The sequence below is a fragment of the Truncatella angustata genome (assembly GCF_020726525.1).
Source record: "Truncatella angustata strain MPI-SDFR-AT-0073 chromosome Unknown BKA67scaffold_15, whole genome shotgun sequence".
Taxonomy (NCBI): domain Eukaryota; kingdom Fungi; phylum Ascomycota; class Sordariomycetes; order Amphisphaeriales; family Sporocadaceae; genus Truncatella; species Truncatella angustata.
Window position 1 is genome coordinate 441,037 of NW_025763395.1, and position 15,620 is coordinate 456,656.

Below are 15,620 nucleotides of genomic sequence, written 5' to 3' on the forward strand. Positions count from 1 at the left end.
CTCGTTTCTTTCTTAAATTGAATTCTTTTGTGACTCCTATGACCAAATTGACTGAGCTTAGCGAGGGACGAGAGTGAGTCTTTGGCCAAGACAATCAAGCTTTGTGGTCGGAGGTTGGTCGTAAGGTTCAAGATGTCCTGGTCCGAGACATCATGAGTCGGGTCAGTTAGATGTGCAGATAGGCTGTCGATGTTCCCTTTCATGAAAGCCCCAAGTAAGGTGTCGAATAAAGCTTAAGAAAAGATTATGTTAACCGTGACGGTCATCAGAGACTCCGTCCCTTACAGCACCACTTTGGTAATACGCATTTGGGAACAGGTTGCAAAGCTAGTGGGATAGCCTGGTCCAGTGTAGCAGTTCCTGCAATATTACGCTCTACAATATCTCATGATGTTCCTCATGGTGATGTCCTTTCAAACAGAGTTATACGTGGTAAATTCGTCATCTTCAAGTAAATTACGCATGACACCAATTGTTAGTGTAATACTTGTACGGAAACCTCTTCTTATACCGTGGTTGGGGTCTCATACCGTTGAGACGAGTCCTCTGTCAGTATTGAGACCCTTCTGTTTATATTTGAATTTATTGTGGCCCCATTCAGTAGATCGATTTTATGACAGGATCGAGAGCAGTTCCTGCTTCAAATTCAGACTCTGCCGTGACAAATGGGTGGCATCCGATTATTTCCAGTCCTCCAATACAAGTGTGGAAGGCTATCGTATGACTTTTACTAATTACGAAGACCTGGGTCTCTTGAAAGGGCAAGGGATGAGCTTACCCGAGCATATCGAGACGAGATCGTCTACCAGCTACTTAAAGGAGTAATATTAGCATCTTCTTACACCCAACTCTGTCTGTTATCGGGGGCCAGAACCGCCATGTTTATAGTCAGAATGTAGTCTTATCTAACTCGGAGATAAGTCCTTGATAAAAGTCACTATGTTAGTATATTTTTCTTCGCCTTCTTGATAATAACATTCTTTAACACATTCTATAAGACTCCCCAGCTAAAATTCTTCATGATACCAGTGTTCGTTATGTTTGTTGCCTTGGCGGTGAATATTCCCTCCACGATTTGTTGCTTCTCCAGTATCATTTACCACATGCTTGCTTGCTTATAAATGGTACACTTTCGTGTAAGAGGAAGCTGCATGCGTCGCATGAACGAATCTGTCGTGTTTCTGTGGCGATCATCTGCTACCAAAAAGCTTGAAATATAGCTCAAGATACGAGGTGGCATGATGTAACCTCATTGACGCGGGTCATTAATTTTCCACCGCATAGAAGTCCAGTGGACAGGACGTGCTATATGGCTGTATCCGCTCCAATTGCCATGCCCCGCAGTGCTTTGGGAAAAGCCCCTCAGCTGCTACAAGAGACTAAGCTGGGAGGGATCGGTAGCCGCGGGATAGTTGGCTACTTGAGAATTTCATGGTCCGCTCCCAATTGCGACTCAACATGTGCCGATCGAAGTTCGGAGTAACAATGCAAGCTAACGTTACTATCTTGACAATTGAGCCATCTCACTACTATAGCGAATACGATATTTCAAAGTATATGTATCATGGCTTTCACAACCAGTGTTTGCCATACCCACAGAGCTATGAACCTCGTTCTTTGATCCATGTAGCAGTCGGGCGCATTTGCGTGAAATATGGCGACGATGGCCTACACGAAAGCCGTTTGTGCCTTGACTCTCCTGGCCCACTTTGTTCTTGCCGACGATCTCGGGCTTGGTGGGGGCTATGTCACCTTCAATACAGCCAACTTCAATGCTCGATTTGTCGCAGAATCGCAAGTCTTGGTATCATTGACGCCGAGCGGCGACACGTTTGATTTCTTGCCTTTCGACTATCTGTCTAAGCGAGCCAGCAATGGTCAATACCATTGGGGCGACATTACTTACCGCTATCGTGAAGTGGATACCACTGCCTGGATCAACGGCGACTCTGCTGCGGCTCGGGAACCTGTAACAGCACTCTCAAATGTGTCGTCGAACCTGGCCCCTACCCTTCCAGCTAGTCCCCTCAACATTACTCGACGATGGGTTGATGTCGATGGGGACCTAGGCCTTCGGTACACCATTCAGAATACTGGTGCTGTCTCATTGGAGCTTGGGAGTCTGGGGTTCCCAGCTGAGTTCAACAGCATATTCACCGGTCGTGATGCTGAGACCATGCTGGCAGAATGCTCATTGTCTGACCCTTATATCGGCTTGCACGCAGGGTACATACGTGTTACGCCTACTTCTGGTACTGGTCCGGCCTTAGTGGTGACTCCAATTGGCAACACTCCTTTCGAAGCATACCGAAACTTGGATGAGCCATATTTCGATGACACAGCTTATGGGAGCCAAGTATTCGAGGGGTTTTATGAATGGCAAGTGCTCACTACAGCTTGGGCAGAGAATGAATGGACAGGGAAAACTCCATGGAATCCAGCATCTTCGGCAATATTGGAGCCCGGAGCTGAATTGGAGTTCGGTTTGCGATTCTCCGTAGCGCGTGAAGGTGTTCGTGGAATTGACGACACCGTGGAGAGCACCGGCACACCTGTCGCCAGAGGCATCCCAGGATACATCGTACCTGGAGACTCTGTTGCTCGACTTCTTCTGAAGCATACATCAGATGTGGCGACAATCGTGGCAGACCCAGTTGGTACCTTGGTAGTGGTCCCAGTGTCAAATGGTCTCTATACAGTCACGCCTGGCAGTTCGGCATGGGGTAGATCACGTCTGACTATCAAATATGCCGATGGTATCACACAGACGGTGCATTACTACATCACCAAGTCTGCTACCGAAGCTGTTGCTAACCTCGGAACCTTCTCGACTACGAATCAGTGGTTTGACGATACTACGGATCCCTTCGGTCGAGCGCCTTCAGTCATGACTTACGACTATGAAGAGCGCCAAATCGTCACACAAGATACACGGGCTTGGGTCGCTGGTCTCAGTGACGAAGCCGGCGCTGGATCGTATTTAGCCGCTGCGATGAAGCAATCTGTGCAGCCAGATGCCAAGGAGATCACACTCCTCGAGTCTTTTGTTGATGGTGTTCTTCGGAAGACTATTCAGAATGCTGACTACTCTGTGAAGAAGAGCATTTTCTACTACGAGCCGCCAACGGTGAATTACCCATACAACCCTGGTTGGGATTGGAGCTCGTGGACTTCGTGGAATAAGGCAGCGGCCTACAGTATCGATCGCGCGTACGACTATGTCCATGTATCCGCAGCCTATTGGGCCCTGTATCGCGCCGCCAGATCATATCCAAACCTGTTCGCCAGCCATGACTATAGCTGGTACCTCAACCAATCATATCAGACAGTGGTGCGAACAATGCAGAATGACATCTCATACAAAGATGTCGGATTGATGGGAGAGACAGTCTGGGGTGAACTGCTGGCTGATCTGCAACGAGAAGCATGGACTGCCCAGGCGAGCACGTTGACCAAGCTAATGAAAGCGCGTGCTTCAGCGTGGAGTACCCAAACTGTCCCTTATGGGAGCGAAATGGCATGGGACTCTACCGGTCAGGAGGGTGTCTATTATTGGACTAGGTAAGCATTGCTAGATCCGTCATTGTTGCTGCGTGTTGGTGCAATCGAAGTGAAGTTCAGTTGCTGACCATTGTACAGATATTTCGGCTTTGCCGATTCTGCGCTTAAGACCGTAAATAGCGTGTTGGGTTTTATGCCCACAGTGCCACATTGGGGCTGGAATGGAAATGCTCGTCGCTATTGGGATAACATGTAAGCATGATAATTGATTATATGTCGTCAAGGATGTCTATTACGGTTCTGAATCACTGACCTCTGCCCAGTTACGGTGGTAAACTTCGAAGAATTGAACGTCAGATCCACCATTACGGTTCTGGTCTTAATTCGCTCGTCTTGCTCTCCGCTTTCCGCGACAATCCCAAAGATACCTACTTGATTGAAGTAGGTTATGGAGGTAATAGCGGACCTCTTTCCAACATCAACCAAGATGGTTTCGCCGCCGCCTCGTTCCACTCTTGGCCTGACACACTTAAATGGGACGGGATCAGCGGTGATTACGGTCCCAATTTTCTGGCTCTGGCTCTAGGCTCTGCAACTTATGTTGTAGACGACTCTGACCTAGGGCTTGTCGCTTACGGTGGCTTGCTGGAGTCTGGTGGAACGACAGCTACTGTCCAGACTCGCGACCCGGTTAGAAGGCGGGTGTTCATCGGTCCTCTTGGTGCATTCGTGACTGTAGATGCAGGCATTATATCGAAGCTTAGCTATGACCAGACGTCTGGTGAGATTTCGGTCACTCTAGGTCAATTAGAAGTCGCACCAATAGCCGACAACGTGGTGGTTTGGGTCGAAGCGACGGCCGGGTCCGCAAACTACAGTGTCACAACACCAAAGGCCACCCAATCCAGGGGAGGGTGGCAGATCCCACTAGGTGCAAACACCGTTACTGTTACTTTGAATCCAACATGATTGGATTTCACTGCAAGTCTAGCTACATCAGAAGTGACAGTTGTAGGAGCCACTTTTGAAGGATGGAATTGTCAAGAATGTGAGTTCTCGTTATGTGCGCCTAATTGATTGATGATTTTCGTAACGATGTCCACCTCTGACAAATTATCTAACTATCCATACTGTGGTACGCTAAGATTAGTTGCGGAAACTAAATATAGGGCGATCATGTGCTAGAATTGTAGCGTTCTTGGATGCTGCCAGGTGTTGCATTGCTGCGCATCAATAGGTTCTCAGTTAAATAGTGCCCTCAGCATCCATCATTCGTGAAAAGATTCTAATACAGCCATGCGCCGAAATGAAGCACGATCCTACATGGTAGCTATAGGATGAACTAGTAGTTTAACACACAAAATTAATCTATTTCTGGGTCTTGCGGTCATAGTTGACGCTGAATTCTTGCTTCCGCGCGATAATATGGGATTCCTTAGCAAGGAGGCTCTTGTCACTATTATCGTATGGTCACGCGGTATGCATTCCTTTGTCAAGGGCGGAATTTCCAGCCCTCTCTGCAGTGGTCATGTTCCCCAACGCCGACTCCACGACAGGCTACTGATCAAATGTGTGTATATTGATCCTCAGGAGATTGTTGTTTAATGGCATGGTCCCTCATCTATTATGAGGGTCCCTGAAGGCTATCTATTAAGGGTTGGACCGTGCACCTCAGGCATCTACCTAACTGGTAGCACTAGGCAACCATCAATTCCTTCCTGGTAAGGGCTTACCAAATAGATATCCTAGGTAAATCCCCCAGGTATCTTTTAAACATTGCAAAGCCCGTCTATAGGACAATGAACCATTTGAAAAAGCCTTATTGCTCACTGCTCGTTGTATACGAGACATACGGTGTCAGTTATCCAGGGCTGACATTCAAGGTCCTACCAGAGACAGTTTCATAAGCTCTGAACGTCCTGCTCCAGATCCATTGATGCCGACCAGATCTACGAAAAGTATACGAGTTATTTTACACTTCGCCTGGCTATTGTATTCAGTCTCTCCATGGAAAGCTCCAATAGAGTGTCAGCCTCACCAGCTGTTACATTTCCTAGACGAATCATGTCAAGATGTTCTTGAAGTAGAAACTGCAGCGATGGCCAGAGATTCTTTTTGTCCCACAGGAATAAAGTTCACGAACCTTTGCGGCAAAATTGTCACTAGAGCTTACATGGAGCAGTAGGCAACTCACACGATGTTCATAGCGTGGCTTCTAATCTCTGTCACACAATACAGAATTATGTATTGGCCAGGGCTGTTAGATAGCTCTAGATTATCTGGCGTCAAGGCTATTTGTATTTCAGCATGGGTGTGTAATTAAAGAACACAGTCACCAAGTCTGGGAGCTACGGGTTGATGACTTGGGCGCACTTTAAGAACTTAACGAGCTGGTGATGCAAACGCGCCGTAGTTCCCATACTTCTACATTTCTCTTCGTTTTCATCCCACAAGGAACCTGGCGGCTTCTTCAAAATTGGGGTTGTGGTTGATAAAGTCCCATCCCAGTTGCAGGGTTTTATTGTACAGATTCGCACTTAGCATATGATCAAAAGTATCTGCCCGACCTATTGCGGAAGACATAAAGTTAGAGATCAAAGCAGTGAGAGACAAATCCAGAGCCAACGCCTTGAGTTGGTGTTTGAAGAGAATGAAATGGCTCAAATTACCAGTCCTTTGATATTCATTGCCTTGGTTGATCTTCACCACGTTCCGCCGAATTGCATGACACTATGTTGAATAGTTTAACTCTCATCTCTGTACCGTGATTCGCCGCTGCATTTTCCAGAGATGCAGCGTCTTAACGAATCTTCACTGTCTCTCGCTCAGATCTGATGTAACTTCCAGGCAGGCGTCCAGCTCCAACCCGCTCGTAGATATGATTCCCTTTCCGATCTAACCGCTTTGTCGCCGTTACCACCAGTATGTAATGCATTCTAACTTTTATTTTCAATTCCTCTGATCCCTTCCTAATACCCATTACGACATACTTCATGGGAGGGCAATTGGAGCCTCCAGGACTATCGAAAACGATCTCTCCCTCTCCATTATGAGCGCTATACTCGCGGGCTTCAGCAATCAGAGCAACATTTACTCCATCAATATCCGTGTGAATTTCACCATCGGTGCCACTCATACTAGAAAACCAAGGGGAATCCATCTCTTCCCAGTCTACACCTCCGAAGGGCGTACTAATGTAGTCAATACCACCATCGTACGCCATCCATGACCAAGAGTGAATCTCGGTGACGGCGTGACCTCTCAGAAATTTAATACGAGACATCTTTGGTGTATAATGGTATCAACGTTTCTTATATATTTACAGTATGGATATGCCTCGCTCCCGAATGTTAGCCTCTTCATGCTAATGATTCAAGTGGTCGCAAGGTCATCGGATCATGGAGACCTTTTGTAGCAGGCTCCAATCATTAATCATCGATTTCGCTGTAACCTTCTCAGTCGATACAACCATGACATGCGCGACGCCGTTAAACTTCGGCTACTGAAGTAAGCTCAAGTTTTAATCGGCAAATGCTCAATAGGATGCAGAAAACATCAGGAGCAGCACAGCCCCATATTTCATGGGTTGCCCCTTCATGTGGAACTATGTACGTATAATTCAGTGTGCTTCCTCGAACCCTTCCTCATGTCATATATATTTCATGTTTCTCAAGGGAGCCTGCAAAATGCTTTACTAGGACTTTGAGGCCCATTATTCCAGTAGTCAGTTTTCTGCAGAGTGCCGCTGCTGCTATTTGCACCGTTCAATTTCGCTCCGAAAAACGTCCAAATGTTGATTCTAGAGCAAAAATGGCATATGTCGAAAGAAAAATTTACTGCTAACTGGTAGCTCAAGGGCTCTGATACTGTAAGTATTATGAATAAGCCTTGAAAGGGTTGAAAATGACGAGTTGGACGCAACGGTTTGATTTACAAACATGAACCTCAAAGCCTCCTGTGTCAAACGTCGACTTCAAATTTGGTGCGAGCTTAGCCAGGGCAATGCTGTTAACCGCAAAGTCCTGAGAAACTAACAGTTCTCAGGATATCCGTGAAGATCAAAGCGGCGATATAGATAAACAATATCGTAATAGGGAAAGCAAACACAGCTTCTGAATTATTAATCAGATTCAAATAGTCATATAATGATAGACACGTTACGTATGGTGATCAATAGTAGTCTACGGATATGGAATGTAATTTAATGGCGAGCAACAAAGCTATCCTCTGTTCTACTGAAGGTTACCTAAAGGGGTGGCCCTAGGTGTGTACCTGAGGCATCAGGTGGAGACCTGCGCATCCATTATAGGCTCTAATAAAATAACATGGAGTAAGGACCATTAATTATATTTGATATTTCGATATCACACATCCTCTTAGCTCAAGCTACAGGCTACAATTTCAAATGTCATGATGCGTTATCGGAGAACGATAAAACAGAAAGTAGTTGACGGTTACACAGCCTGATGCTGCACCACCCCAAACAACTCGAGCCCTCGAATTCTTTTCAGTCTCAAGCCGCGAGTTGAGGTGAAAATATTTGATGGAAGATAAAAAAGAAAATGGAGGGCTTGATCGGTGTGGGGCTTTACATAAGATCAAATTTTCAAGTCATTTTCTTCTTTACATATAGCTGAGCTAATGGCCGGCTTAAATTATCTTGACTATACTAACCTAGTGTAGACACATGATTGAAAGAGCGAGCGTTCAAATCCCGCTGGACTGTTGGCCGTTGCAGTAGGGAATGCGTGGCAGGACGTACGGCACCTCCGTAACGTCTTGATTCACGGCTCTCCACCTTTGAACTTTCACTACCAACCTTTCTGCAGTTTTGGAGTAAAGACTGCGAATGCCTGTTCCTGTGCGGCTAAATTGCACGAGGCATAACACCCGCCAGTCTAGCTGAAAATGTACCCGTCATAAAGCCGATGAGGCTTCGTACCATCTCCGTACAGAACCCGGCGATAAAAGGCCTCTGAATTGGCCAGCATGGAGCGATCTCGAAATATTCAGCTGGTTAGCAACGTGTCTACAATAGCAGAGAGACCACTCAATGATTCCGGCCAAAAAGCCGAAAAATCGATCCGGCTCTTCCTTTAGTCAGGATACAATTCGATAGATTACTTTATAGGAAAAGAAGGTTCCAACCTGATGGCTAGTATTAACTCTCTTACTCGAAGTTTCCGAGACGAGGAGGGACGCAACTAAGTCTAGCGTTCTATAAGTAACACAAAATCAGATGCAATCAGCTTACGCGTGAAACCGTGTAGTCACTTGCTGTAAACTTAATAATACAATCTAAGCATCGTACTTCTGATACAACTGTTACCGTGCTTCATGTGCTTAGCCATGAGTAATTGGTTTGTATCACGGGTTGCACGTTCCGCGTGATACCAGCTTTACCTCAAGCCCACCAGAGAGGCCCTCTGGGTTCAGGCGACAAAGAAAGACTGATACCAACCTTGCAGGCCACGACATTTCACACGGCAAGCTGCAACCCAACCTTCACTAACAGATTAGAAACCATCGTTGTGAAGAGAATAAGAAGCTCGTCTTAAGCCCTGCATAATGATCACCTCATGTTGATTTCAGAGAGGCTATAGTCTGTTGGCCTCTGACGGATGAACCAACACGATACAAGATATTTCTTCCCTAGATGCACTTTACTTTGGGAACATTTGAGAGGGTTTCACCACTGGCACTTCGGTCCAAACTCTGATATACAGGTCTGTGGGTAGTATTTATATCGACATAAGGCAAGTTGCCCGGTAGAGAAATTCATACTGTCTATATTGGTGAGTTACGCCACTGCTCAATCGCGAGGGCAGGTTCACAAGCTATTTCATCTGCGCGCCAAGCTTATCCTAGTGGATCTCTTTAACGGAAATTAGTCGTTAAGGAAACTGTGCTTTATAGTGAATGTGTGAATTAACAGCCCAAAGCTTCTCATCATACCAAATAACTTACGTTGTCATTGTTGATACCATCATACATAGAGTAAGCTCTTCTGATCGGAGCCTTGCATTTCGTCTCATCAAAAGATTGGGTGAATGACGAAAAACAATTCGAAAAGACATGTAATTTATCGAGGTAAGTCTGCCTATTGAACATCAAGCCACTGTTTCATTGACATTGGTTAGCCATACGGAGAGGCTAACGAGACCGATCCCATCTTTGAGAAGGTGCTCGACCGACAAGCAAAAAGACTTGCGTGTACAAGTCCAGTTATGTGGGGACTCGTATTACTGCATTTTTCATAGAGTAGTAAGGACAATCCAGCGCAAAATTGTACCTATGGTAGGCCTGGCGAGTCGCCCAGGATGTTGCGTCGGTATCCAGAGTTCGCGTGCCGAACGGTTCTAGAAACTTTCGATGTGTGATGATCCGCCCCGCCGATAGTTCGACTAGTGGAGTATAGAGCTGCGCCGGTCTCCCCGTAATGACATCACGAACGCGAAGCGTGCAAATAGGCTGGTTGGGCAAATGACTTCGCGCTCAGTGTATAAAATGGGAAGATGGCGACCATGATGGTTGACTGGGGAATATTCACTTACCACCATTGAAACAGCAACATTGACACGTCTGAGACTTCTCCGAGCAACATTTAAATCGAGCCCACACCTCCTAGAAACTAATCATCATGCCTTTCGCCGGGTCCATATCAACTGATTCTTTTGACAAAGATATCAAGGATCGGCATCTGATCTACTCTTATTCCGTACCAGCATCTCAGACGGACTCGGGCAAGCCGGAAAAGTGGCGCTATGAGATGTGGTTCTACAACTCCGACCGCATCGTCTATGCCATTCATGGCGGGCCGATGGCGGGTCGCTACAACTATCAAGGAGCTACCTACCAGTGCATTCGACCCGGCGAGCTCTGGCAGTGCAACTGGTTGGAAGAGACGGGAACCATGTGCAGTCTGGTCTACGACATCCCGAAGAAAACAATCACGACCATGCTGGGGTTCTCCAAGGGGCACTGGACCAAGGCGCAGGACGCCCATGGCGATAAACGAAACAAGGAGGACCTGGAGAGATGGAGGGGTCTAGCGAAGATCGGTTCGCAGGTCGACAGGACAATGCTGTGTGAACAGGCGGAGATCGAGGAGGACTTCAGAGGTAGTGGAGATTTGAAGCCCATCGAAATGGATTGGCCGGTGTTGTAAATTGCAGGGAATTAATTTCGCATATGCAATAAAGATGAAATGATGAGATAACCTGCAGTATCCTTGATCTTTAATCCCGAGCCCTCTGAGTCTGATTCTCCGAGAGTTGTGGTTACTAGGACTGGATTTTGCGCCACGAAAGATTTGAACTTCTCGTTAATAATCGTATCAAGTCTGTATGTTGGAAACCAGTATATTAGAAGTATACAGGATTTTGAACCATTCGTGGAAGTAATATGCTGGTCGGTTCAACTGGGTGGGTATAGCCTGGTTGACAATTTTCAATACCAGCCTTGCTGACACGAGGAATCGTGTCACACATCGGTAAGGCTCTGGTGGGCCTAGTCAACTATGATTTGCATAAGGCGGAATGAGAATATCAAGTCGGCACTACTTTGCGTGTTTCCGGGTCCTTTTCACTAAGGGGTGCTCGTCGGAAACGATCGGCGCTATCGTTGGTATGCTCTGTCTCATTGCATTATATGCTATTAGTTAGGATTGACAGGCGTTTTTTATGGTCCTAAAGAGCTGTCATGCTGCCCGATGCTTTTGAATTCAATTTCTCAACAGTCTCGAAAGCCATATTTTGTATTAGACTTATCATGTCGACAAGCACAATTCCTAGACCCTCCGGAGCATCTGCAGTTCATGTCATTGGTTTGGTCGTAGTCCGAAAATGCACAATCTTGTTAGTTTCTTAAGCATTTACAATCGGCGTAGGAGTGCTCCTCAGGAACCTTTCCAAATATCTCCTGTTCCAAATAAGCAGTTAGAACAACTATTCAGAGGGGAGTGAGTCAATTACGAGATGAAGTAAGTTTTTGATCAATATCTAATCTCTACCGGAATGAATACTTGACTATTACCAGTATGTAGCACCACATTTGTGTCCGTCTGCCTATGAATAAATGTTGACTTTCGGAACGGTTTTGTCTTCGTTCAAGGTTGTGCGACGGGTTGCAAAGTCTTCCTGATTTTTACTCTTACTTTTCATGTAGTTTTCGTTCCTCAATGTGGAGGAAGCTCGTTCCCCATGACCAACGAATTTGAAAATACTCGGTGGCTTTACTTTCGGTCTCTAGCCTGGTTACTAGTCAGTGAACTATTTACGCCTGAGTGGCTATGGGTCTTGTCAGTTGTAGGTAGGCCCTTTAGATAACGGAATGTAGACAAGCATCTCACTTCCTGGGCTGTAGGCCTTATTGATCAGCTTGTACGACAGACGTGTCCAGTACAACTACTCGTACCCTCTACTGACGTGGTCCCATCACAACAGAGCTCCAATGTGCATGACAAACACCACAAGTCCCCAAGCGTTGTCTCAAGACTCCACCCCTCTGCCCTAACGGCTTTTCCTCTGAACTGTGGACAATTGATCCGCAATCGCCAAATTTGCCATCCTTGATTTTTTTGACTGTGAAGCATTTGGTATTGTCTAGTGGCCAGGGGCCTTCTCCGAAAAAGTGCCCACCGCGCTCACACCAAGCTCGCTGGTAGAATTGTGTGCACATATATTCTTCGACGGTTTCTTGATTTGGGGAGATAGTTATCTGATGGATGGTGCGATCGTTACGGATATGTTTGTTTCGAGCTATTTTTTGGGTTGGTCTGCAAAGCATCGAAGTGCGGTTTTATACAGCATTAAGTGGTGTTGATTCAGATCCCACGAGAAGGGGATTCGAATGTGGTGATAGTGACCACGGATAACCCACAATCACACCTACAAGGAACATCACACCGATCGACTACTGCTAGCTCAAAGTATTACCGTCTAGGCCGTAGTGGACGCTGTAGTCAGACAGCCGTTGGGCGTAAGATGCCTTTTTATATGCCAGAAATGATGTGGCGCCTACTGTTCAAGTTCTAAAATCGCCGATGAACGATTAACTCGCCGTTTGCTCTTTAAAATGTCCCATGTTATATAATATATACCTATTTACCTTTGCTAGATATTACATAATGATAAGGCATGATTAAGACGAATACCTATCGTCACGTTCCGTAACTTATAATTATTCGGGGAAGTTCTAGACGTTACCTAGGTACTCATCAGATATATGTTCAATAAGTACACCAGTACCAATAATTACATAGGGGATTATTATATAAAAAAGGTTGAAAATTATATATATGAGCGTCATTAAAACTTTGCTAGAGGGTTTTCAAGAATATTCTCTAATAGCCGCTAATTGAATGGTTCGTATTTCACATCAAGTTATAACAAAAGTACGTCCCAAGTTATTGCGTCCGATATCATCTATCATAACCTTGGGTATATCCTCCGGATTACGCATGCTTGTATCGGAAGGCGGGATTCGCTGCTTATCAAATTGCGCACCAGCAGACGTTTCTTTTGGAATGAAAGAACAGCGACGAAAATTCTTTTGTCTCTAGCGCTCGAAGATGCGCAGACGACACGTGTGATAATGGGTTACCCATCGGTAATCCGAGAAGTGGAGTACGAGATCTTCTACTTGCTGTCTGCAGGGCGTACATTCGAGGCCTGTATTGACTGGACGTAACTGCTGAGATTAGATTTGCCCAGGATTTATGGAAGCCTACTTGACGTTGACGTGCACGTGGGCCACTATATTATTTGCGACAGCCACAACTAGGACTTAACGGGGGTAAATTTTGCCATTAGATGCTAATGTTCTATGCGGGAGGGGCTTGAAAGGAGGCTACGGTGCGGAAAGAGGCTGTAAAGATCCAGTTGGGATGTGGTATGCTGTGGCCCTATATCCGAATCTAAGTTCAGGTAAGGCAGTGGCCCAGACTGGAGTGACCTGATCACGGGACCAAGTTGGCCAAACAATGACTTTTCTAATTCAGCAAGCCTGAGGTGCTGTTCTCAAGTCCAGCGGGTTATAACGAATGGCTTTGATGGAGTGCCTATCGGTTTCCGTGCATGTAGCGTGTCTCGACGGGTTGAGAATCACACAGTATCAAGCGACTATCTTCCAATTAAGGATTGGTACATTATCCACTATCATTTCTAGATCATCATTCAGTCTAATCATTTTTATTGTTCTTTGCAAAATATTTATAAACGAACTATGGCCTCCTTTAGTCAAAGGCAATATGAACATGTGATGATATATCTAGATTCATTCATTCCTACACAAGAGACTTGAGAGAATCTAGCACATGTTGCACTCCGCAGACTTATCAGACGTTCCGGCATTTTGACTATTACAGTAACCACTCATACTCAACGGAGGACGAGAGCCCTTACCAAGCCTTGGGGTCCCCGGACTCTCCCGTGTAAGTCTGCGGGGCCTTGAGAATGATTTCTCCGGGGCGATTTGAAGCTCCAATACACGCTCTTTGAAAGAAAGATTTCTGCCTAGAGGCCGCGTCACGTTGGGAATATTGACGCTGGAGCTGCGAGTCCTGGTAGTAGAAGTCGTCTCAGTCTGCCCGCGCAATGTTCCTTGCATTTGAGAAGATGGGGACTTCAAGTCACTTGCTTTATGGAGATTTCTTCGGGTCTCCGTTGCCCAGGTTCCTGCTAATGATTTCTGCTGTAGATGGTACCAATGTTCTCCCGGATCGTTCCGGTTGGGTCCAGAGACATCTGCTGGTCTATCATACTTATGCCTACCGTGCAACCTATCGATAGTTGGATTGTCAGGAATCTGTAGATTATTTGGCGTGGCCAAGCCGAGGGACGCCTCTGAAGCAATTGATAAGCATGAGAGCTTATCCTGAAGTTCACTCAAAGGGCTGCGAATTTCCCTCCCGATTTTCGAATGTTCCGTAGACATAACACGGGTCGTCTGGGATCGCTGAGTCTGACTCGGAGGCTGTAAATGGCTTTGATCTCGAATTCCACTTCTCTTCTTCAAGTATTCAGAAATTGTTTCTTTCGATAGTTCGATCCGAGCGAGCTTGACTACCTGTATCTCGTGACGGTCTTGTCGAGCTTCGTACGTTCTGATTTCTGGGCAGATGGTTCGGCTAGTTGAAAAGTCTTCCTTTGTTCTTGCTCTGGGACTAATCCGTGGTGTCGGTTCTTTCGGGACTTTTCCCTTCATCTTCAAAGTTGTTTTATCCATCTTCGCTTCCGTCCAACCCCGAAATCCAGATCTCGGAGCCGGTGGCGCCACAGAGGCCAGAACATCTGAATATGGCAACAAGTCATCATCAGCGAAGTCGGACACGACAGAAAAAACGTAGCAGCGATCGCATTCTTTGTCACCGCATGGTACAGGGTGTTCGTAGTCGTCCTCTTCGCTGACAACGGTGAATTCTGTTGTCGACGGCTGAGGCCGTATGCCATGATGCCACATATCGACATCATCGTCTCTGGCTTTTGTGGTACGTGATTGCTGCGGCTTCTTCTCCTTCAACACACCTTCGATCGTCGGCCGTGTGGCACTAGCCCCTAGCATAATGAGTCGTCGTTGTGTTTCTGCAAACCTTTTTTTCGATTCTTCGAGCGCTTCTAGTTTTGGGGTTAGTAAGGGTGCTCTAACAGGTTCACTCGGTGGTTCTTCTGCGTAGTATTTCGGATCGAATTTCATCTTCATTATCGCTCTTCTGCTTTTAATCTTGATTATTTTTGGTGCGAAGAGTAAGAGAATTCTACAACGGTGCTTGAAAACTGTCATGGATCATTCGTTCTTTTATATTTCCATTTCGATGTATTTGGTGATCTTGTGAAGCTGTCGCCTTTCATGTCACGCATTGTCCGAGCCTTTGATGTGACAATACTTAGGATTCTATTGTTTCATAGTTTTGTTCTCATATCTTTCAAACAAAGCCGTCGATATTGGTAGCCTAAATTTCCACTGCCATAGATTGAATATAAGGTTTCCAACGAAGCAGCATTGGTGCCGACTCAATTTTTATATGATGTGAGTGATGAAAATTCATGATTAGACTAGTCTAGAAGCGAGAAGAATGAATAGGTAACTGTATTATTCGTGCTTGGAAGAATAAGATCTGG

The 15,620-nt window shown here is 45.9% G+C and overlaps 4 protein-coding genes across 4 annotated transcripts; 2 read left to right on the forward strand and 2 right to left on the reverse strand.

The window, feature by feature from the left end:
• Nucleotides 1-1,374: 1,374 nt before the first annotated feature.
• BKA67DRAFT_633541 (uncharacterized protein) lies at nt 1,375-4,888 on the forward strand. The gene is made up of 3 exons (XM_046105622.1): nt 1,375-3,561; nt 3,640-3,753; nt 3,825-4,888. The coding sequence occupies exons 1-3, from the start codon at nt 1,655-1,657 to the stop codon at nt 4,468-4,470; spliced, it is 2,667 nt and encodes an 888-aa protein (XP_045950922.1). The 5' UTR covers nt 1,375-1,654; the 3' UTR covers nt 4,471-4,888.
• A 1,413-nt stretch (nt 4,889-6,301) lies between these two features.
• On the reverse strand, nt 6,302-6,784 carry BKA67DRAFT_665597 (uncharacterized protein; the record flags this gene model as incomplete). The annotated part of the gene is made up of 2 exons (XM_046108573.1): nt 6,302-6,437; nt 6,492-6,784. 2 exons carry the CDS (start codon nt 6,782-6,784, stop codon nt 6,302-6,304), a joined length of 429 nt encoding a protein of 142 aa, XP_045950923.1.
• Nucleotides 6,785-9,919: 3,135 nt separating this feature from the next.
• On the forward strand, nt 9,920-10,883 carry BKA67DRAFT_589078 (Calycin-like protein). Its single transcript, XM_046104422.1, has one exon. The coding sequence runs from the start codon at nt 10,142-10,144 to the stop codon at nt 10,667-10,669; it is 528 nt and encodes a 175-aa protein (XP_045950924.1). The 5' UTR covers nt 9,920-10,141; the 3' UTR covers nt 10,670-10,883.
• Nucleotides 10,884-13,809: 2,926 nt separating this feature from the next.
• On the reverse strand, nt 13,810-15,201 carry BKA67DRAFT_665599 (uncharacterized protein; the record flags this gene model as incomplete). Its single annotated transcript, XM_046108574.1, has 1 exon — nt 13,810-15,201. The coding sequence occupies one exon, from the start codon at nt 15,199-15,201 to the stop codon at nt 13,810-13,812; it is 1,392 nt and encodes a 463-aa protein (XP_045950925.1).
• Nucleotides 15,202-15,620: the final 419 nt, after the last annotated feature.